Source organism: Eretmochelys imbricata, chromosome 24 (assembly GCF_965152235.1).
Source record: "Eretmochelys imbricata isolate rEreImb1 chromosome 24, rEreImb1.hap1, whole genome shotgun sequence".
NCBI classification, from domain to species: Eukaryota; Metazoa; Chordata; order Testudines; family Cheloniidae; genus Eretmochelys; species Eretmochelys imbricata.
The window spans coordinates 987,943-1,009,089 of record NC_135595.1 but is presented as its reverse complement, the minus strand read 5'-3'; the positions used below and the strand labels follow the sequence as shown (position 1 = coordinate 1,009,089).

At 66.1% G+C, this 21,147-nt stretch overlaps 2 protein-coding genes across 4 annotated transcripts; both read right to left on the bottom strand.

The window, feature by feature from the left end:
* Nucleotides 1-4,890: 4,890 nt before the first annotated feature.
* Nucleotides 4,891-8,202, bottom strand: PMVK (phosphomevalonate kinase). Of its 2 annotated transcripts, XM_077841385.1 has the most exons (5): nt 8,002-8,202; nt 7,001-7,064; nt 6,762-6,914; nt 6,540-6,669; nt 4,891-5,971 (listed from the first exon to the last, which is right to left on the bottom strand). In XM_077841385.1, exons 1-5 carry the CDS (start codon nt 8,085-8,087, stop codon nt 5,835-5,837), a joined length of 570 nt encoding a protein of 189 aa, XP_077697511.1. In that variant the 5' UTR covers nt 8,088-8,202; the 3' UTR covers nt 4,891-5,834. The 2 variants fall into 2 exon arrangements, with proteins under 2 accessions (XP_077697511.1, XP_077697512.1); XM_077841386.1 differs by lacking the exon at nt 7,001-7,064 and having other exon boundaries at nt 8,002-8,199.
* Nucleotides 8,203-10,371: 2,169 nt separating this feature from the next.
* PBXIP1 (PBX homeobox interacting protein 1) lies at nt 10,372-20,622 on the bottom strand. 2 transcript variants are annotated; one of them, XM_077841374.1, is made up of 11 exons: nt 20,507-20,622; nt 17,524-17,617; nt 16,895-17,000; nt 16,081-16,157; nt 14,850-15,018; nt 14,104-14,310; nt 14,001-14,024; nt 13,726-13,796; nt 13,239-13,364; nt 11,650-12,776; nt 10,372-11,274 (listed from the first exon to the last, which is right to left on the bottom strand). In XM_077841374.1, the coding sequence occupies exons 2-11, from the start codon at nt 17,581-17,583 to the stop codon at nt 11,148-11,150; spliced, it is 2,094 nt and encodes a 697-aa protein (XP_077697500.1). In that variant the 5' UTR covers nt 17,584-17,617; nt 20,507-20,622; the 3' UTR covers nt 10,372-11,147. The 2 variants fall into 2 exon arrangements, with proteins under 2 accessions (XP_077697500.1, XP_077697501.1); XM_077841375.1 differs by having other exon boundaries at nt 17,542-17,617.
* Between the last annotated feature and the right edge of the window lie 525 nt (nt 20,623-21,147).

Below are 21,147 nucleotides of genomic sequence, written 5' to 3'. Positions count from 1 at the left end.
GCCCCACAGTGGTGCTACCTTAAAGTTCCAGCTTTATGGCAGAAGCTGCCCCTAATTGATGGGGGGTGTCTCCTCTCAGGGCAGCTCACTTCCAAACTGTCCATTCTAGGAGGGGCCTGGAGCATCTGTCCCACTACAGCAGCTCCCAGGCTGGTCGTAACCACGGTCAATACCTGCCTGCCTCTGCCCCATGCCTGGGAATGGGCCCCTCCTGTGGTGCTTAATGAGGTGTGTGGCAACCCCTGCTGGCACATCTGTGCCGAGAGAGACTCCCCCCAATGGCCGTAGTGGGAAGCCTTGCCCTACGCCCTCCCTTTCCCTGCTTCGTGCCCATTGCTTGCCCCATCTGCCAGGCCAGGCGTCTGCTTGTGTGCACTGGCTCCCCCTTTGCTCCATCTGCAAGGCATGAGTAGAGATCTAGGGGGCTGTGCCAGACCCCCCCTTCCTGCTGGTGCACCCTCCCATTACTTTATGGGGGTCTTTGCAGATCGAGCCCCGTGCCATGCCCCCTCCCCCACCCCAGGCTCCCTCCTGCCCGCGCTGCACCTCGGCAGCTCTGCGCTGCGATGCAAAGGCTGTTCGCATCAAGCTCTGCCTCTTCCCGGCGCTGCTAGCGCCTGTCCCACTGCCCGTCCCCTCCACCCTCCCCAGCTCGAAGCAGACGCTGCGGCTGCCCATTCCCCAGCCAGGGGCTGGTCCCCCAGCCAGGGGAGGAGGGGGCAGCCTCCCCTGCTGAGATGGGACACATGCCTCCCCAGCAGCGCTGTATGGCCTCAGGGTGCCGAATGCGAGGAGCCCCAGCTGATGCATCCATAAAGTTGAGTTAAAGGGTTGCCATGGACATGGCTTCCTGCTGCTATCGCTCATGGGGACTCAGCCGTGATCTGCAGGAGGCGGATGCCTGCCCACGGGGCTGGCATGGGCAGAAGGGCTGGGCCAGGGACAGAGGGAGTTGGGTGCAGGAGGGAGCGGATGCCAATCCAGCTATCGCTAACCAGCCGATACCCCGCGTCCCCAGCTGGCACTAGGGTGGGCTGTTTGCTGCCTGGGGAGGGGGTCCCTGCATGGGCAGGGAGGGCACTGTAGCTTGACATACACCACGCCAGCACGTTGTGTCCCCGCCGAGTGGGGCCTAAGCCTCTGGGAGGGGAAATAGAGCAGGAGGGGGAGGCTGCAGAGTGGTTAACGGCCATCCCCCATCTGCACCCTGCCAAGCTGTCTCCCAGAGATGGGGCCCAGGCCTCTCCCGAGAGGATGGCCCTGCCCCAGGAGGTCCCTGCTCAGTTCAAGGGGCTGCTGCCCCTTTAAAGAGACTCCCGTGGCTGCTGCGATTATATAACATCTCCTCTAATCGCCTTAGATGTGATTTTTGACAAGGCTGATGGCAGCAGACAGAGGGTGGGGGTTATGGGCAGCAGCTGGAGACAGGAGTTATGGAGCCCGTCAAGGCCAGCTCGGAGCAGGGGCCCTGGTCCCCCAGAGCTCCCGCCTGCCCTGACACAGGTCCCACAACCAAGCTCCATGCTGCTGAACAAGGGTTGGCTCCTGGGAGTGTTCTGTGGGGGTAGCATGGCAGCCTGTCTCCATCAGCCCACGGTGCAGAGCGCTTACCTTCACTGCACGCAAACAGAAGCCAGATCAAACTATCAAACACTTGCTGCAAGGTTGCATTGAATTGTGGTTTGACTGCTTAGTCCCCAGAGCAGTAACACCCAAGAACCCAAAGCCAGAGAGAGACAAAGCAGGCTGCTCCCAGGGCAGACACACAACTGACCCCACCCTGGCTGGCTGGCTCTGGTCGGACAGGCTTCCCTGCAGAATGCCATAGGCTGCACGAGGAACAGGAATCCCCTGACATTTAAAGCAACAGCTTACAATGTCCATATGCCACAGGAACCACCCCACATTTGGGGTTCTCTCCCCTCAGGCCCCTAAATCACTGGCCGTTTGCTTCTGCCTCAGGGACTCATCCACAAAGCTGGGCGTTGAACCCAGCTCTCCCCCGCCCCAGCTCAGCCCTGAGACCCGGCCCAGCCTGTCTTCACCATCTTGAGAGGGGCTGGCAAATGCAGTCGCCTTGCCCAAGTCCCTGCTGCTTTCCCCTCCTGGGCCTCCAGGCTGCCTTGTTGGGCCGCCGCACCCAGGTTGCTGCAGGTGCGTGGGTGGACTGGCCCAGGGGCTGTAGATGAACGTGGCCCCCGGAGCTCCCCCTGCCATCGAGTGCAGGGACCTTGAGCGACCCCACCACTCTCCGTCAGACTGGCTTGGCTGGGCACCCCCAGACCCAGCTGCCTGGTCAGTCCTCCCTCCCCCAGGCTGGGAAGGGGCACGACTGGACCCAAAGCTCAGCCTAGCCCTGCAGTAACCACATACCCTACCATGGCACTGAGTGGGGGCTGGGCTGTGCCGCTCAGCACCCCCAGCCCAGGGCTCCCCAGCAATGCGAGTGTGTGGCTGGAAAGCCGGGGGCAGCGAGTGAAAGCAGTTCAGCTCCCACAGCGAGAGGGGCTGCAGGCCCACCCGTCGTGCAGCTAGTCCCGCCCGGGGTCTCAGGGCAGCCCTCCTCCTAGACACTGCAGCGGTGCTGCCCCAGGGCTCCGGGAGCTCCCGCTCTCATGGGCTCCCAATGCAGCAATGCCCCACAGCAAGGGCACGTGAGTCACAGTCCTGCCAGCCCCAGAATGTGGCCCCTGTGAGAAATGAAGTGGGGGGGAGGGGGAAGAGAGGGCTGCACAGCCCCAGCCCCCTTTCCCCCCTCTGGGCAGTATTTAGGTCTAGGACGAGGGCTGCTGGAGTCCAGCACAGAACCCCCGGTCCCCCTTATTACCTCGGAGCAGCCCATGGGGCAGTGTCCTCCAGCCCCACCCTGACCCAGCCAGCTGCTCCACACGGAAACAGGATTGCAGTTGTTAGTTATTAGATTGGCTCGTTCTGCTTAGGACGTAGCTAATCCACAGGGAATTGGCTGCAGCAAAACTATTAACCACAGCACAAGGCGCCCAGCTGCCATGCCCCCGCCGCACCAGCCCCAGGAGTTAAACCGCTTACCCATGCACGCAGGGCAGGGGACTCCTGGCTCTCGGAGGGGTGCAGGCTCAGCATGGGGGCTGAGGCAGTTGGAGGGGCTGTAGCTCCAGCCTTTGATTTTCCTCTCTACAGATCCAAACAAACCTGCCTCCGAAACCCAAATAGGAACACCCACCCCCCCAACCTGCAGCGAGGGCTCAAACTTACTTTAACTTTTGTCTGGGCTGGTGACTTTCTCGATCCAGGATGGCCCCCAGTCTCCTGTCCCAGCTAGCCCAGCCCTGAACCTGCCTCCCACCCCTTTGCTGGTGCCCCTCAGTCCCAACCCACAGTCCTCCTTGCCCCTCCACCCCCTGGAGCCAAGTGGGTGAGATGTGGACAAATATTCAATAGGGACCAACAGGCCATATGCTCTGGCCTCGAGCTTCGTGCCGGAGACCCACGGGTTGGTGCCTAACGCTGACATGCCCTCACGCTGGGGGGCTGGAACTCTGGGGCCTGGAGTGTCCCCCCTCCTTTTAGAAAAATGGGGGACCATCAAGTGCAGTCCCCCCTGCCCCCGAGCCAGCCGGTCCCCTGCCCCAGAAGGAAATGGCCCCGTACCTCCTGCCCCACCCCCTGAGCCAGCCAATCTGGGCCTGGAGCCGCACAGGAGCTGGTCCCCCTAATCCCCCAACTTGCTCTGACAGCTTGGAGAAAGCCGAGGCCCAGGGGCTGCACCGTTGACAGGAGGCCACTAGAGGGAGCTGCAGATTCAGCCAGGACGCACCTGGTCCCAGCACCGGCACCGGCACCGGGCTGCAGGTAACCAGGCCAAGGGGCAGGATGGGGCCGTGCTGTCTGGGAAGCAGCTCCCAGCAGGGACTGGCAACGCTCCATGAACCCGGCTGGCAGCCCGAGCTTGCGGGGGGATAAATGCCACTGAACCCCCGCCCCACCATCTCACTAGGGCTGCCCCAGTTCCTGCCCAGACAGGCTCCTTCCTGCCATGCTGTGGGCCCCAGGCCTTCAGCCCGCAGGGGAGAGCCCCCCCATTGGTGAGCCCCATAAGCAAAGGGCTCTCAGCCCAGCTGGAGCAATTCATGGACCAGTGGAAGGAGACATCCTGTCTGCAGCCAAGAGCACTGCGGGTTGTAATGGGCTTGGCACTGCCCTGCTTCCCTTCCAGCCAGAGGCACCCCATACTCCCACCCTCGCACCTAACTCAGCATTGGGGCACAGTGCCCCCCACTGGTGAGAGTGCCGCTCACTCACCAGCCTCACAAAATCGTAGACTGGAAGGGACCTGGAGAGTTCATCTAGCCCAGCCCCCCGGACTCATGGCAGGACTAAGTATCATCTAGACCAGGGGTTCTCAAACTGGGGATGGGGACCCCTGAGGGGATTGTGAAATTATTACATGGGGGGGTCGTGAGCTGTCAGAGGCTTCCTGTGTGAAAGGGGTCCCCAGTACAAAAGTTTGAGAACTACTGATCTAGACCATCCCTGACAGGGGTTTGTCAAACCTGCTCCTACAAACTTCTAGTAATGGAGATTCCACAACCTCCCTGGGCAAATTTATTCCAGGGCTTCACCACCCCGAGAGTCAGGAATTTTTTCCTAACATCCAGCCTAAACCACCCTTGCTGCAATTTAAGCCCAGTGCTTCTTGTCCTATTCTGAGAGGCTACTGAGAACCATTTACCTCCTGCGACAGAGAGCCAGCCACTGGACGTCCTTGGGCAGTGCCAGGGCAAGCTGCCTCTGGGGAGGGGGCGTGAATGGCTGAGCTCCACCCCCAGGCAGCCCCTCCCCCAGAACCCGGCACCACGGGGGCTGGGATTTCACCCCATTTTCACGCGGTAAATAACGGGCGTACACGGGTCGGCGTTTCTCACCTGTCAGCTTTATTCCAGGGGCAGCGACACCTCATTGCTCTGGCTCCCCTCGTATTGACACCTGTCCTGGCGCCGTGGGCCGTGATTAGCGCACCCAGAGGGGGAGCTACGTTCCCAGCGGGGGTTTGCAGCAGGCAAGATGGACGGGCATGAGTGGCTCCGGGTCCCCGGGACGCAGAAAGCAGTGCAGAGTGGAGCAGGCTGGTATCTGGGCACCCATGACAAGACACAGACAGCCGCCGCCGCCACAGGGGGCATGAGTCGTCTGGGCACAGTGGTGCAGGGAGGCTGGCAGCTAAGCAAGGGGCAGCGGTGCTGGGCATCATGGGGCAGGCGATGGCAGCCTCAGGCCACGCTGCCAATGAGCGGGGATGCAAAGGGACCTGGTGAGATGGGACCAAGCGGCCTGGGCCAAAGCCAGGGGTTCTCAACCTGGGGGTCGCGAGGTGTCAGCCCCGCACACGGGGTCACCAGTACAAAGCGTTTGAGAACCCCTGGCCTGAGCGGTGGGCGCTACGCCCTCTGGGGGCAGACGGGGCAGCTACAGCTCATTATACAGCAGAGCCCTGCTCTGGGTACCACCCCGGGAGAGGGATTGCCCCAGAGGCTGAAGACAGGGCAAGAGCCCAGGGACCTGCTCTGGGGTCCGCTGTTTGGTCTCAGTGCAGGGTGGTCCCGCAGGGCGAGAGGCTGAACGGCGCCTGCAGCAGGGCAGCGTGCAAACCCCCTGGAACGGGCTCTGAAAAGAACCACAGGAACTGGCCTTCTGCCCTCAAGGAATGGAGTCTGGGCACAGCCCCACTCAGCGCGCCTGGCCCTCCACCTGCAGCGCCTCCCACAGTGGGGTCCCAGCCGGGATGGGGCTTTCTGCGACGTTTTCTTTGGTCTGAGTCCTGGGCTGTGCCTGGCCTCTCCTCCCGCTGCAGGACGCTATAATTTGCTGTAGATGAAGTGCAGCAGCTTCTCCAGCTGGCTGTCCAGGGAGAGCTCGTCCCCGTCGTTGGTGATGACCCAGTCGAAGGTCACGCCCTGGTCCAGGCCGCACTCGGACTCTGCGTTGTCCACCCCTGGAGAGGAGCAAACCCAGAGATGTGAGCTCCCTGCAGATGGACTGGGGCAATGGACAAGCACCGTCCCCCCGACCCGGTGCTGGCCCCAGCACTCCCAATCCTGGCTGGATGGCCATGAGCTGCAGCCAGACGGCTGAGGGCACCAGCCAGGGATGGCACAGCCAGGCAAACTCTGCAGAGCCAGCCTGGAAAACGGCTCTTCCCTAGTCCTCCTCCTCCAGCCTCGGCTGCTCCACACAGCTCAGCTGGGAGGGAGGAACCAGGGGGGCAGCGGCAGCTGGGGGTGCAATACGCCAACCCCAGGGAGTTTTGTGCGGTCTCTCTTCAAGCCCCAGGAGTCAGGGAGAATCTCCACTCTCCCTTAGAGACCAGAGAAGTGCCCAGACTCACGGTGTGCAGGGAAACGAGACCCGAGCGTGACTGAAAGGCTCAGAGGCCGCAAGGCGAAGACCCGAACCGCCCGCACACCTCAGCATTTGCTGGTGCCTGGCTCATGATGGCTGAACACGGAGCAGAACCTGGCAGTTCTCAGCCATTGTCGTTACCCCAAACCGGTGCCACTCACCCACTATGAACACCCAGTTCCTCCTCTTCCTCGTCTCCTCTGTCGCGACCACCCGCACCAGCTGCACCGCGGCCCCGTACACGTCCTGGAACCACTCCACGTCCGACAGGCGCCGGGTGTCACTCACCACCTGCGCGGGGAAGGAGACGTCACGGGGGGGGGGCTGCCGGCAAGGGGGAGTGGCTCCTAGTTGCCCCTCTCCCTGGCTGGCCCCCTCCTTACCCAAACGGGCTGCGTTACACCCTCCACCACGATCCTGCAGAAGAAGCCCGGGTCTGTGTTGCGTTTCTCCTCCCCCCAGCGGATCATGTCCTTCCGGTAGGTCTCTTTGTAATCGCTGGCGTCCAGCAGCCGCTGGAAATCCAGCCCGTGCTCCTGCAGAGAGAGAAGAGGTGGCCCTGAGCCTGGGCTCAGCCGCTCCGGGCGCCTCCTGGGCCGCAGGGGGGGTGGCAGGGCAGTACCTTGGCATACTGCTCCTTGAGGGGTCCCGACAGCTGGAGGATGGCGCAGACATCTGGCCCCAACCTGCCAGGGGGAGGCACAAGGGGTTGGAGGGTGACAGGCAGCGGCCCCGATTCCTGCCAGGCCCATGGGAAGAGAGAGATGCATTTCCCCCCTACCCCAGCAGTTCCCAAACGTTTATCCTGGGGACCCCTTTCGCACAGCAAGCCTGAGTACCACCCCCCTTATACATTTAAAACACCCGTATAAACGCTGGAAGCAAAACAGGGTTTGCGGGTGGAGGCTGACAGCTCACAACCCCCCAAGTAATAACCTTGCGACCCCCCAGTTTGAGAACCCTTGCCTACCAGCACCCCAGTGGTGGGGCAGCTGGGGTGCTGCCAAGTCAGAGCCTCGCCCTGATCCGGGGGTGCCCTGACGCTGGGGGGCTTCCCAGGGCCAGACTGCGGCCAGCAACCCCCCCCCCCAGGCCTTAGACCCCCACTACCACCCGATGGGGGGTCCCGATACAAGCACCTTGGCGTAGGTGCCCCCCACGTGGGGCCCTCACTGCCCCCGCCCCTCGTGCTGCCCCACATCCCCGCCCCGGGCTCCTCCCTCCTCTCCTGAGCGGCGTCACGCCACCGCGGCCTCCCCTGGCCTGGATCGCCGCGAACGGAGCCACCCCCAGCTCGCCGCCCGGTCCTGGATGCCCGGCCCGGCTCCCCGCAGGCCCGGCTCCTCCGGTCCGGTCCGATCCCTGCTTCCTCCCCGCCGGTCCGGTCCGGACCCTGCTCCCTCCCCGCCGGTCCGATCCCGGATCCCGCGGTCCGGTCCGGTCCCGGATCTGGATCCCCTCCCCAGTCCGAACCATGCTCCCCCCCGGTCCGGTCCCGGATCTGGATCCCAGCCTCCGGTCCGGTCCCTGCTCCCCCCCCAGCCCGGTCCCGGTTCCCCCCCGGTCCGGTTCCTGCTTCCCCCCCGGTCCGGTCCCGGATCTGGATCCCCCCCGATCTGGTACCGGTTCTGGATTTCCTCCGCCACGAAGTCCTTGCCCGACTTCCTCTTGCCGCTCAGCAGCAGCACCAGCCGCGGGAGCCCGGCCATGGGGCTCGGACACCCCCGCCGCGCAGCGCACGTGGGCCCGCCCGGGACAGACCATCCGGGCCGGGGGAGGCCCCGAAACCGGACTCCCCTGCGTGCATTCGAGCAGCCGGAAGCTCCTCCTCCTTCTCAGGCCCGCCGTGGTACAGTCCGTTTTCACCCTGCCGCCTACGTAGTGAAACCCGATTCCCCCCCTCTGCTGGACATGGGCCGGCCCATCCCAGGCGCTGCTGCCCACGCGGGGGAGCGCTACCACTGCCACAAGAGAGGGGACAGTGGTGCAGCCCGAAAAGGGGCGGAGTCAAGTCTGCTGGGGGAGGAGCTCCTCCCCCTGGGTATGAAGGGGAACTAGGGGCTTGGCCTCGCCTCGTGTTACGTCCGATCCCCCAGCCAGTCCCACCCCCGCCGGGCAGCAAACTCCATTGGAAACAGACCCCTCCCCCCAGCACAGCGCCCCCTGCGGAGCCCCCTGACCCTGCAGCACAGCACCCCCTACGGAGCCCCTCTCCCCCCAGCACAGCGCCCCCTGCGGAGCCCCCTGACCCTGCAGCACAGCGGCCCCCACGGAGCCCCTCTCCCCCCAGCACAGCGCTCCCTACGGAGCCCCCTGACCCTGCAGCACAGCGCCCCCTACGGAGCCCCTCTCCCCCCAGCACAGCGCCCCCTACGGAGCCCCCTGACCCTGCAGCACAGCACCCCCTACGGAGCCCCTCTCCCCCCAGCACAGCGCCCCCTACGGAGCCCCTCTCCCCCCAGCACAGCGCCCCCTACGGAGCCCCCTGACCCTGCAGCACAGCACCCCCTACGGAGCCCCTCTCCCCCCAGCACAGCGCCCCCTACGGAGCCCCCTGACCCTGCAGCACAGCGCCCCCTACGGAGCCCCCCACCATCGCAGCACAGCGCCCCCCACGGAGCCCCTCTCCCCCCAGCACAGCGCCCCCCCTTGAGCCCCCTCCCCCGCAGCACAGCGCCCCCTTCGGAGCCCCTCTCCCCCCAGCACAGCGCCCCCTACAGAGCCCCCTGACCCTGCAGCACAGCACCCCCTACGGAGCCCCTCTCCCCCCAGCACAGCGCCCCCTCTTGAGCCCCCCTCCCCCGCAGCACAGCGCCCCCCACGGAGCCCCCCACGACCGCAGCACAGCGCCCCCCACGGAGCCTCCCACGACCGCAGCACAGTGCCCCCTACGGAGCCCCCTGACCCTGCAGCACAGCGCCCCCTACGGAGCCCCCCACCACCGCAGCACAGCGCCCCCTACGGAGCCCCTCTTCCCCCAGCACAGCGCCCCCTACGGAGCCCCCCCCCCGCCCCATCTGGAAGCTTCCTGCACTGCCATCCAGGGCTAGAAACTTACTTTTTCTTTACAGGGGAAGGCTGAAGCCGGGGGTCTGTCACTGCAGTGCAGCCAGATACTAAGGGCCCCTGCCAGGGCTGGGCCACGGTGCTCTAGTCCCCTTGTGCCGGGGGCTCCGGGGGGCTGCAGCTCCCTGCCCATCTCAGACCCAGCATGGCCTAGCTCCAGCTCCGATGGCCCTGCCAAGGCAGCAGAGCCATGGGGCAGGTTTTGTCAAGGTGAGATCTGGCCCTCCAGCCCTTTAAAACCAGCCACAGCTGTGGGGTGTCCAGCTGCAGCCCAGGGCAACCACAGCCACCCCCATGGCTCCAGCCAGGTGCCGAAAGCAGCCGCCCAGTCCAGCCCGGAGAGCAGGGGCGGGCGCCGGAGCCATGGGATGGGAGCTGATCGAGGGCAGCAGAAACAAGGCTTCCCCACACTAAGGGCCACGGGTGGTGAGAAGCCTCAACCCTGGGGCGTGTCCAGGGAACCCCCACCCCATGGAGCTGAGAGCAGCCAGCTGTCCCTGCACCCCAGAGGAGACCAGGGCTGGGGAGCCATAGCGAAGGGCCCAGCTTACTGGGAGGGGGAGAGCTCTGGCCTGGGGGGCCAGGCTGGACGCAGGAATCCCTGGGTGGGTTCTCTGGCCTGGGCGATGCGGGGTTGGGTGGAAGACGACAATGGGCTCTGCTGGGCTGACGTGGGGCAGGCTGGCCTGGGGCCCACGGGAGCGGAGGGCCTGGGAGTGGCGAAGGAGGCGTCTCACGGGGCACTGGCATCATTTGCTCCACCCCCAGTCCCCCAAGGAAACGGGCCCCACGGCAGCGCTGCCCAGGGAACCATGTGGGCGGGTGGGCAGGGTGCTGCCGACCCTTGAAAGCTGCCCCCCGGCCCCAGTGCCCCACGGTGCACGCAGCCCCGCCCCACTCAACAGCGGCCAGCCTCAGGAGCTTCCCAACAGCGAGTTTATTTGTTTCTAGCAAAGTGCAACATCACACAGGGGGCAGTTAGTGCCGAGGGCGTTCGTTTGGGGAGCAGAGAGGGAGCCCCACGTGGCCCTCCAGAGGGCGGCGGGGGGGGGGGGGGGGGGATCTGGCATGACTCGGTGCAGGGATGGCAGTGGAGTGAGCACAAAGCCAGGCCACAGCAGGGGGACACCGTTACCAACCCACGGCTGGGTGCACGTGGGAGCTCAGTCCCCACAGACCCAGCCCTGGCCCCATGCCAGGGAAATCAGGGGCCCCTTGGCACCTGGAAGGGACAGAGCAGGTGGCAGGGTGCCGTGGGGAGCCCTTTGGCACTGCACCAGGGGAAAGTGCAGGCTGTGGGCAAAGCATTCAGGGCCCCTGCTGTCCCGAGAAAACCCCCTAATGCCCCCATCCTTTTGTCACGGCTCAGCCCCCCCAACTCAGCCATGGGAAGGGGCCTCTCTGCCTGACGGCAGGCACAGGGCATCGGCTCCATTGGCATCTCACTGGGGTGTGCTGTTTGCAGAGCTGGTGCGCTGGGCAGGGGCTGACGGCTCTGATCAAACTCTGGCCGTACGGATTTAGAGGGGGCACGCCCCTGCTCTGGCATCACCTTCCCCCAGGGGTCACCCCCTCCCAGCCCCCCCCAGCCTGGGACACAGCGCAGCAGAACAAACATCGCGTCCCTACAGGGCTCTGGCTGCTGCCCCTACACAGTACAGGGCTGGCTGGGGCCCCGCGTGGCTGGCGCCGCCTTCCCGGCTCTAGCCTTTGTCTGGCGGGCTGTTCTCCTTCCCGCGGGGGCCGTCCCTGTCCCGCGGGGGGCCGTGCCCACGGCGCTCCTTGCTCTGCTGCTTCGCCCGCCGCCGCGCTCTCTCCTTCCTGGCAAAGCTGCAAGTCCGAACGCACAGGGCGGGTTAGCGGGGAGGGGCTTGTGGGGAGCAGAAAGGGCAATGCCCCCCGGCCTCCCTCCTCCTCCCCTCCGCACACACCGGGGAGCCCCGGCTCCCCCTCCCCTGCGCGCACAGCCACCTCCCCTGCCCCTGCTGCCTCGGCTGACGGTGCCACGTGCCCACCGTAGGGCCCGGGGGGGAAGGGGGCAGGCTCAGCCGTCCTCGCCGTAGGGCCCGGGGGGGGAGGGGGCAGGCTCAGCCGTCCTCGCCGTAGGGCCCGGGGGGGGAGGGGGCAGCGGGAAGGGGGCAGGCTCACCCGTCCCCGCCGTAGGGCCCGGGGGGGAAGGGGGCAGCGGGAAGGGGGCAGGCTCACCCGTCCCCGCCGTAACGCTGCAGCACATACTCCTCGAAGTCATCGGCCGCCTCCTCGTTGCCCTGCTCCTGCTCCGCCAGCTCCTCCAGCAGCTCCTCCACCTCCTCCACGACGTGGCGGAAGCGCAGGTGGTCGTGGGCGAAGGCGCCGTCGAGCCGGGCGTCGAGCCGGGCTGCCAGCCCCGCGAAGTGCTGCCCCCAGCCCAGCCGGGCCATGTAGCCCTTCAGCAGCCGCAGGAACTGCCCCTTCTGCACCGATGCCAGCTCGGCCCCAAACAGCTCCAGCCCCTCCTGGCGGGCGCAGCCGGCCACGCCGGTGCAGCCCTGGGGCGCCCGGTACCGCTGCAGCCGGGGCGGCTCCCAGAAGACGTTGTGCTCGTGGGGCCTCTGGCACGCCCCCTTCCCACCGCCCGCCCGACGCTGCCCGTTCTGGTCCTTGGCCGGCCTGGCGTCCCGCAGCCCCTGGCGCCTGTGGGGCTCGGGCTGCTCCTGGCGCTTCGGGGGCTTGGCACCATCCTGCTCCCTCCTCTCCCTGCCCCCCGGGTCCCCATGCCGGCGCCTCCGCTCCGCTCTGGTCTCCTGCCTCTTGTGCCACCCACCCTCCTTCCTGTCAGCTTTGGGTGGCTCCAGCCAGGGGGGGCGGGATGGCTCCGTGGCCCCTCTGCCTTCCCCGCCGCGCCCCCCGCTGTCGGTCTGTTCCCAGCTCTCCGCCCGCTGCAGCTCCTGTGCCAGCCGCTGCTCCACACTGGCCAGCTCCACCCGCAGCCGCTCCGTCCCGCCCGAGCCCTGGGCTCGCTGCAGGGCCTCCTCCAGCTCCCGCCGCACAGAGCCCAGCAGCCCACGCTGCCTGGCCAGCTCCTGGGGCAGCAGCTGCTCCTCGGGGGGTCGCTCTGCAGCCAGCCCCTCCCTCGGCCGCGGGGTCTGGGCCGCGCCCTCCTGCTCCAGGCCCTGCAGCTGCTCCCGCAGCTCCCGCAGCTCGGCCTGGGCGGAGCGGTGAGCCTCGGCCGCCTGCTGCAGCGCCTGGTGGAGCCGCGCGTTCTCCCCTGCCAGGCTCTGCTGCTGGGAGCCGACCGACGCCTTCTCCCCCTCGCTCTTCTGCAGCAGGGCCTGGAGCTCGTCCTTCTGCGCCTGCGGACACCGGGGGGGTCAGGACAGACGGGTCCAAGCCTGGGGGAGGCAAACTGCCGCCGGCTGACCCAGGGCACTGCCCAGTAACCCACCCCCCGGTGCCCTCTGCCCATATCTGCTCTGCCTATTCGTTAGGCTCCTCCCACCCAGATACAGCAAATGGCTCGAGCTCTGTCCACACGTCCCCCCAGCACAGGCTGGAATTGCCCCGGGAGCTCAGCCACGGGCCATCCCAGCGCACAGAGCGGGCGAGCCGGTCACAGACACGGCAAGGGGCGACGTGTCCGCAGGGCGATACACAGAGCAGGCTCCCGGACACCACACGGACCTGCTGCGGCTCACCCCGAGGCAGCTGAGCGCCCTGGCCCCGCTAGGAGCTGGCTCTGCCCTTGGCCGAGAGCTACAGCACAGACAGGATATGATGCAGCCAGTGCCCCCCATGTGCTCCCCCCAAGCACCCACCTGCAGCTCCGCCTGCATGAGCCGGATGTCCTGGTTCTCCTTGGCCAGCTTGTCCAGAAGCAGGCTCATGGAGTGCAGGCTCTGGGGGTCCCCAGCCGTGTCCAGCGGGGGCTGCTGCAGCCAGTCCTGCGAGCAAGGGTAAAAGCTCGACTCTGTGACTGTACCAGGCATGTGAGAGCTAGGACGCCAGGGTTCCCCTCCCAGTTCTGCCCCAGCCCACCCTGCCTCCCTCTGTGCCTCAGTTTCCCCAGCAGGATGGGGCCAGCGGGCGGCAGACCTCACTGCAGCGCTGGCTACCCCAGGGGTGGGAGGGATCTCACGGCAGTATCGTGCAGGCCTGTGTGCCCGGGAAACAAAGGCAAGGAGGCCTGGGGCTGCATTTCCAGGACCCCTGCTCCCCCCAAAGCCAATGCCGGGGACACCCCCCTTGTTCAGCAGTGGGGTGCCAAGCTAGTCTCAGGCCTGGAGACCTCCCCTCGCCACATACCTTCATGCCAGCAGCCAGTGGCTGCTGCTCCCCATCTGGGATGTCCCTGGGATCCATGCTCTCTATGGGGCCTGGCAGGAAGGAAGGAGAGGAGATTTGAACAGCCGGCTGGTCTGTGTCCCAGCAGCTCCACACAGGCGGTCGGGGGGGTGTCAATGACACTGCCCCCTTCGCTCCCTAAGCAGGGAGTCTGGGGGTCGGAGACAGGCGGAGGCCCGGCGAGCGGGGCTGGAGCAGCGCGGCTGGTCAGTGAGGGGGAGACCCCCAGTACTTACCATCCCCAGGGTCGTAGATGGCACCTGGGGAGAGAAGTAGATGGTGAAGGAGACGCCAGCATCAGCCCCATCTGCCCCCCAGCAGCCGCAGGGCCTCACTCACCAGAGAAGGCCAGGAGCCCGATGCCCAGGAGCGCCAGCACGCCCAGAAGGCATGAATTCACACGGAGCCCGCTCTCCCCGTCACTGGCTGCCTCGGCCCCACGGCGCTCGGCAGGGCCCCACGGGGCCTGGCGTGAGTCCTGCGGCTGCTGCCGGTGCAGACCCGCGGCATCATCCTCGCTGCTGCTCCCCTCCTCCTGCGGCTCCCCTGTGGAGAATGAGAGGAGCCCACCAAGAGCGCCTCAGGGAGCCAGGCCCCGCCCCCAGCCACTCGGCCCCGCCCCCACTGAGCCAGGCCCCGCCCCAGCCACTCGGCCCCGCCCCGCCCCCACTGAGCCAGGCCCCGCCCCCAGACACTCAGCCCAGCCCCCACTGAGCCAGGCCCTGCCCCCAGAAACTCGGCCCCACCCCCAGCTGAGCCAGGCCCCGCCCCAGCTGAGCCAGGCCCCGCCCCCAGAAACTCAGACCAGCCCCCATTGAGCCAGGCCCTGCCCCGCCACCACATTCAGACCAGCCCCCTGCTAAGCAGCCCCCACCATTGAGCCATGGTTCCCTCCCACACTCTCTCTCCCCTGAGACAAACACCTACTGAGCTGGGCCCCCCCAACACTCAGACAGGCTCCCCACTGAGCTCTCTGTAGAGGGGTGGGGGCTGTGCACCAGTCTCTAGGGGCGAGTCCTGCACAGCACCCCTGTGGCCCAACCCTGGAGCCTGTCCCTGGAGCCACCCAGTGACTTGGGACCCACCTGCTCTGCCAGTGGGCGCGGAGCCTGGGGTGTTGGTGTCAGAGCCCAGCTTGGGGCCCTCAGAGCCTGGCCCTTCCTGCGCCTGGATCTCTGGCGCCTCGTGGCCCAGAGCGCCAGGCCTGGGGGAGGCTGCTGGGCTTGGGGTCTCCCGGGGATACTCCTCAGAGTCCTGGGGACAGAGCGACGCTGTCAGGATCCATGCGCCGCCCACCCCCATGTGGTCCTCCTCCCGGGACACAGGCAGGGCACCCTGGTCCCAGCGGGCAGGAGCTCTGCAGAAGAGACCCCGGGTGGGGCTGTGTGCCCTGGCTTGTCTGGCACCTTCCCCCATCACGACAAGGCAGCTTGGGAGCCTAGCTCTAGATCCGACCCCCGACATCAGGGATTAGGTAATGATGCATACTGGCCTCGTTACCTAGGCTGCCAAAGCTAACACCCCCCTTGCTGGGGGACAGATCTGAGCATTTATCTACAAAATCCAGCTGCAGGGCTATAATTCCACCAGCGAATGCTGTCGCCCAATCTTGGTTGGGTGCAGGGATCAGGGGAGCAAGCCTGGATCCCTGCGTGCAGCTGAGGGCCATGCTCCAAGCACTACCAGCTAATGCATCAGAAGTACCAACTGTAATCCTTGTCCATCTCCTCGTAACTCTCTCCTGCGGGCAACGTTCCCTCTAATTTTTGACAGGCCGTGTGCGCAAAAAATTTCTTCTGTGCAGATTGCTGGGTGGGCGGGGTTTCGCCGGGTGGGCGGGGTTTCGCCACGTGCACGGGGTTTAGGAGCCCTGCGCACGCACACACAGCTTAGCGGGAACGGTGCTGCGGGTGCTGGGTCCTTACAGGTCCAGCCAGCAGCGGAGAAGCATGTCGTTTGGCTGGTTGGTCAGTTGTACTGATTGAGCTCTCTGAGCTGACGTACTTAGCTGAACAAAGAGCCGGTTCAGGGGTGACTTGATCCCCCCTCTGAGGATCTACCTGGGAACAAATATTAAATCAGGGGCTCGTCCATCTAGCAGAGGAAGGTCTATCCGGAGCCGTGGCTGGGAGTTAAAGCTAGACAAATTCAGACTGGAAGTCAGGTGTAAATATTTAACTGTGAGGGGAATTAACCATTGGGTAGTACTGGGTTCTCCATCACCGAGTGGCTGGTTTTCTAACCGCTCTGCTCTAGGGATCACTTGGGGGTGGGTCTCTGGCGTGGGCATCTGTGACCCTCCCTCAGTAAACGTACCTTGAACTCAGCCTCCTCAGGACAGGGGGACGTGTTCAGCTGGGAGCCTTCACTCTTCTTGCCTGGAGAGGCGCTGGCTGGGGAGAGACGGCCTTGTTAGCATCCAGCGGCCCAGAGGGCAGCGAGTGGGGAGGCCAGCGTGTCCCCAGTGCCGGGGGAGGGGGACGGGAGCTAGGGCCCCTCTTGCCCAATGCAGAAGCCCTGCTGGGCACCTGCGGAAGCCCCCCACCCCCTCCGCCCCCAGCCAAAAGGGGCCCAGGGATCCTCTCCCTCAGCCCAAAGTGGAAGAGAGAGCTGAGAACCCAGCCAGGAGGCCAGAGCAACCCATGGGGCCAGGCCGCGAGTGTGGGGAGTGGGGGGGACGGGGCAGGACAGGGAGATTGAGAGGAAGAAGGACTGGGCAGGGTGAGAGGGCTGGTGGGGAACTAGGGGCAGACGGTGAGAGAGCTGGGCAGGCCAGGGGGGCTGGATGGGGGTAAGCCGGAGGCAGACAGCCGGGAGGCTGTGCTGTGCAGACGGGCTGGAAGCTGGGGACAGACAGCCCAGGGGGCTGGGTAGGACAGGAGCGGGGGGGGCTGGGCAGAGGGAAGCCGGGGGCAGACAGCCAGGGGGCTGTGCCATGCAGACGGGCTGGAAGCTGGGGACAGACAGCCCAGGGGGCTGGGTGAGACGGGGGTGGGGGGGGCTGGGCAGAGGGAAGCCGGGGGCAGACAGCCAGGGGGCTGGGCAGAGGGAAGCCGGGGGCAGACAGCCAGGGGGCTGCACTAGTGGGGCTCATCCCATATCTGCTCCGTTCACGTGCCCGTGTGCGCACCCTCGGTGTGGTGCCCCTTGGGGACGGTGTGTCCTGCTGGCTCCTCATCTGCGGGTGTCTGGGTGGCTGCGCCCAGCTCTGGGCCCACGGTTTCCACAGGAAAACCCTGGAGACACAGAGGGCTGGTTACCCCAGTCCCTACCCGCCCCCTGGTGCTCCCCAGGCACAGCCCAGCCCTGCCCCGCCCTGCCAGGGACAGCAGGGAAGACCCTCGGATGCTGAAATGAGAGTTCCTGGGTTTCAGATCCCCACCCCCGCTGCCCCCTGGGATGTGTTTAGGGCCCACGGTTTGGGCCTGGACCCCGTACCGCCACCAACCCAAGGGGGGGGCAGCACAATGACACCCCTTGCCCAAGGGCAGGCAGCTCGGAGTCCCCCAAGACCCCCGAGCAGGAGGCAGCAGCTGCTCCCCTCGCGAGAGGGGCAGGGATTTAGGGAGTGCTGGTAAAGGGGGTCTCAGCAGCTGGGTGTTCAGCAGAGGCCAGGGAAAGCCCCCTACCCCCGAGGAGCTCTGCACCCCAGACCAGCGGGAAAAGGAGCAAGAACCGAAGAGACCACCTTGGCCAGGGCAAGTTCTGGGCCCCCCCTTGGTACATCTCCACCCTGCAGCCCAGGGCCTCGTCCTGTACCCCGGAGCCTGCGATCACCCAGCTGTTATCCGAGTCCCGCGAGTCCGAGTTCTCAGCCATTCCTGCTCCGGTCCCAGGACAGCCCGGATCCCACCTGCAGGACAGAGGGGTCAGTGATGGGGCAGCCAGCAGGGACCTGGCTGCAGCGACCTGGGACTACGGCCAGCGTGTGGGCCCAGGGGAGAGACACTGCCCAGAGCACACGGGACAGGGACTTTGCCAGGCTCTGGGTACCCAGCTGAGGCTCTGCCCTGGGTGATTTGACTTGCAAAGGAAAATTTGCAAATGGAAACAAAGAGACCTTCAGGCCCTGTTTCCGTGCAGCTTGGCCTCACAATGGGAGTGGGAACGCCATGTTCCCACTGCTGTAAGACATAGCTCCAGGCCAGACGGGAGCCAGGAAGAGACCCCACCCCCCCTCTAACCACTGGGCTTTATTTCCTACCCGAGCTGGGAATAGAGCCAGGAGGCTGAGCTGCCAGCCCCACCTGCTCTCACCCATTAGTCCCCTCTTCCTTGCAGGGGTCGTGGGGTCAGGGTGCCTGCACTGGGAGGGGCTCGGAGTGTGCGGCCCCGTGCGGGTTTGGCACCGTTGATAACACAGACCCCTGGTCCCCCAGCCAGGCATGGTGTGGGGAGGGCAGCCTCATTCCCCGGACAGGTTCTGAGGGCTGGAGATCAGGGGAAGGGGGCAGGGAGGAGCCAGCTGCCACATTCCCCTGCCCAGCTGCCAAGGAGCCCCGGCCCACCCCTGGGGGTGGGGGCATTCCCAGCTGGCACAGGACATGGTGTATGAAGCCCCAGGCCTCAGACGACAGCTGGCAGCCCAGAGAAGGGGAGGGAGTCCAGGTGCCAGGCTCCTCAGACTCGGGCTGGGACTGGAGCTCCAGGTGGTTCTAGAGAGAGGGGTCACTCCCAATTGCCCGTCTCTGAGCTCCCTGCCCCTGGGGCTCTTGGGATTTTACCCAGGAGCTTCCTTCCCACCCGGAGCAGACCTCACCCCAACTGCCCCTGCAGTGACGTCACAAAGCAAACTCCATGACATCACAATGTTTCCATGACAGTAAGATGAAGTCACACAGGTTTGGTTCACATAAAAGGAAGAGCTGAGCTGGGAGGGAGCCCTTAATAGACATACCTGTGGCAAGCAGGACAGTGGGGGCTGGGAGCCAGGACTCCTGGGTTCTATTCCTGGCTTTGATGCCACAGACTCACTGTGTGACCTTGAGGGAGTCCCTTCCCCGCCATGTGCCTTGGTTTCCCCATTAGTACAATGGGGATAAAGATCCTGCCCCTGTCCTGGGGCGGCTGTGAGGTTTGGGCTCTCCCACTTCAGCACCAGCCCAGGGGAGCGCAGGAGGATCCTGGCTGCAGCCCTGCCCTCTCCAGCACTCGCTCTCCCAGGGCAGGTCACCAAGTTCTCAAGAGAAGCAGGAAGTGCCCCAAGGTGAGGAAAGGGAGGAAATGCTGCAGGCAGGTGAGACCCAGCTGGGCCCTGCAGAATGCGGGTGCAGCCTGAGGGGGCCCACGGCCCAGCCCCTGGGGTGACTCAAGAGGGTCTACAGCAGTGGTTCTCAAGCAGGTGTCCGAGGCCCCTGGGGAGCTGCAAGCAGGTTTCATGGGGTTCTCCAAGCATGGCCAGCGTTAGACTTGCCGGGGCCCAGGGCAGAGAGCCGAAGCCCCACCGCATGGGGCTGAAGTCCGAGGCCCTGAGCTGCCCCACCACCCAGGGCTGAAGCCGAAGCTGACTGATGTAGCTTCATGGGGGCCCCTGTGGCATGTGGACCCCAGGTAATTGCCCTGCTTGTTGCCCCCTAATACCGGCCCTGGCTTTTGTATGCAGAAAACCAGTTACTGTGGCCTAGGGGGAGCCGTGGAGTTTTTATAGCATGTTGGGGGGGGCCTCAGAAAGAAAACGGTTAAGAATCCCTGGTCTACAGCAGGGCTTCAAGCATGAGCCAAGCTTCCTGGAGAGCTGCCCGGGGCACCCGTCTCCCCACACAGTCCTGTTCCCTGCGCAGCCCCCACCCTGCATTCCCCTCGGCCCAGCCCCTGCCTCCCCTCCCCCTCCCGATCCCCAGGCCAATGACACCAGTTGCACCATGGGAAAGCGACAGGGGGGAGCTACTTTTAGCTGCTTTTAACGCAGTTGAGCAGGTGGAAGAGATGGTGACGCTCCATCTGCCCCGCGGCTCCATGGGGACAGGGCAGCTGCAGCTCAGCACCACGGGCCCCTGGGCACGGCTGGGCAGGGGGGTGCCATTCTGTCCCCTGCTCCCCGGGCGCTGCACAGCAGCCGTCTCTGCGGGCAGCGCCTCACGGGAAGGAAGTGGCAGAAACGAGTTTATCGGAGCCGGGCGGGTGAGACTCCCTCCCCGGGGACGCCATGGCAGCGGGAGCGGGCACACTGGGAGAGCGACGTGGGGCGGCGGGCACAGCCCCAGGGGCCGGGCAGGGAGCAGAGCGGAGGAACCTGATCCTCGGGTGAGACTCTGCTGTGCTGTGGAAGGCCCGGCCCGGCGAAGGCGCCAAGGGCATCGTCGGGCGCCTTCTGCCGGGCACTTTCAGGGGCCTCCCTGAGCTGGTGAATGGAGGGGGTCCCTAGCTAAACTCACCCAGTGCAGGGTTCTCGGCCTTACAGGACCCCCGCTCCCAGCCAGCCCCTCTGCCCACTCGGGAACAGGACCCCAGGCTGGGCGCACCGGGCCGGCAGATCCCCGCCGCTCACCCCACTGGGCTGCGTGCCAGGGGCCCACCCAGCTCGGGCTCAGCCGCTCGCCCAGACTATCCTGCACCCGCCGGTGAAGGCGCCCAACCCCCGGGGTCCTCTCCGAGCACCGGCCCGCCCGGCCGCGCCCCTGGCCAGGCCAGAAGGGGGCTGCCCTGGGAACGGGGCGATGGGACCTGCGAGACCCCAACCTCAGCCCCCCGGGACGCGGGCTGCAGCCGGGCCAGGGGCTCCGCTCCCCGCGGCCTCGCTGACCTGCTCCGGGCTGGCGGGGGCGCTGGGCCGGGGGGTCCCAGCTCCGTCTCCCGGGAGGGTCCCGGCTCCAGCGCGCGGCAGCAACTTTGTAGCAAACTCCGCCAGCTGCTCGCAACACTCCGGGCGGGCGGGGAGGGCGCACGTGACCCGCGCAGCCAATAGCAGCCACCCCCTGCTCCCAGCTGTCGGGGGGGGGGCAGTGAGGAGGAGACAGGGACTCTTCCCCCCCCCCCACCCCCAGCGCTCGGGACGGGGCCAGCCCTGGCAGGACCAACCCCCCAGCTGGGGGGCGGCCCCGTGGGGGCGACCGGCCCTTTCCTCCCGCCCGCCGGCCTCGCCCCCGGGGGCGACGCCCAGGAGCGCGCGTGGCGAGGAAAGGCCCGTGTCACCCCTCGGGACTCGGCTCCCCCAGCAAAGCCCCCGTGGGGCAAGGGGAGCAGGGAGGCCGACAGGCACCTGCGCCCCCCCTGGAGCCACTTGCCCTGCACAGGGCTGCCGGCCTTCCCACCACTCCAGTTGCTTTGCGTTGACAAAAGGGCCAGCGAAGCCCGGGCCTTGGACTCTTGGGGCAGGCTAGATGCTACCCCGGGGTGCCGATAACCAGCTCGAGCACCAGCTAATATACCAGGCTGGGGGTCACT

Excerpts from the sequence above, each read along its gene's own strand:
- PMVK (XM_077841385.1), bottom strand. The coding sequence starts at position 8,087 with ATGGCCGGGCTCCCGCGGCTGGTGCTGCTGCTGAGCGGCAAGAGGAAG. Across the intron at positions 6,915-7,000 it reads TCAAGGAGCAGTATGCCAAG|GAGCACGGGCTGGATTTCCA; the intron begins GTACTGCCCTGC and ends CTCTCTCTGCAG. Across the intron at positions 5,972-6,539 it reads GAACTGGGTGTTCATAGTGG|GGGTGGACAACGCAGAGTCC; the intron begins GTGAGTGGCACC and ends GCTCCTCTCCAG.
- PBXIP1 (XM_077841374.1), bottom strand. The coding sequence starts at position 17,583 with ATGGCTGAGAACTCGGACTCGCGGGACTCGGATAACAGCTGGGTGATC. Across the intron at positions 17,001-17,523 it reads GGGTGATCGCAGGCTCCGGG|GGTTTTCCTGTGGAAACCGT; the intron begins GTACAGGACGAG and ends CTGTGTCTCCAG. Across the intron at positions 12,777-13,238 it reads TCATGCAGGCGGAGCTGCAG|GCGCAGAAGGACGAGCTCCA; the intron begins GTGGGTGCTTGG and ends CGGTGTCCGCAG.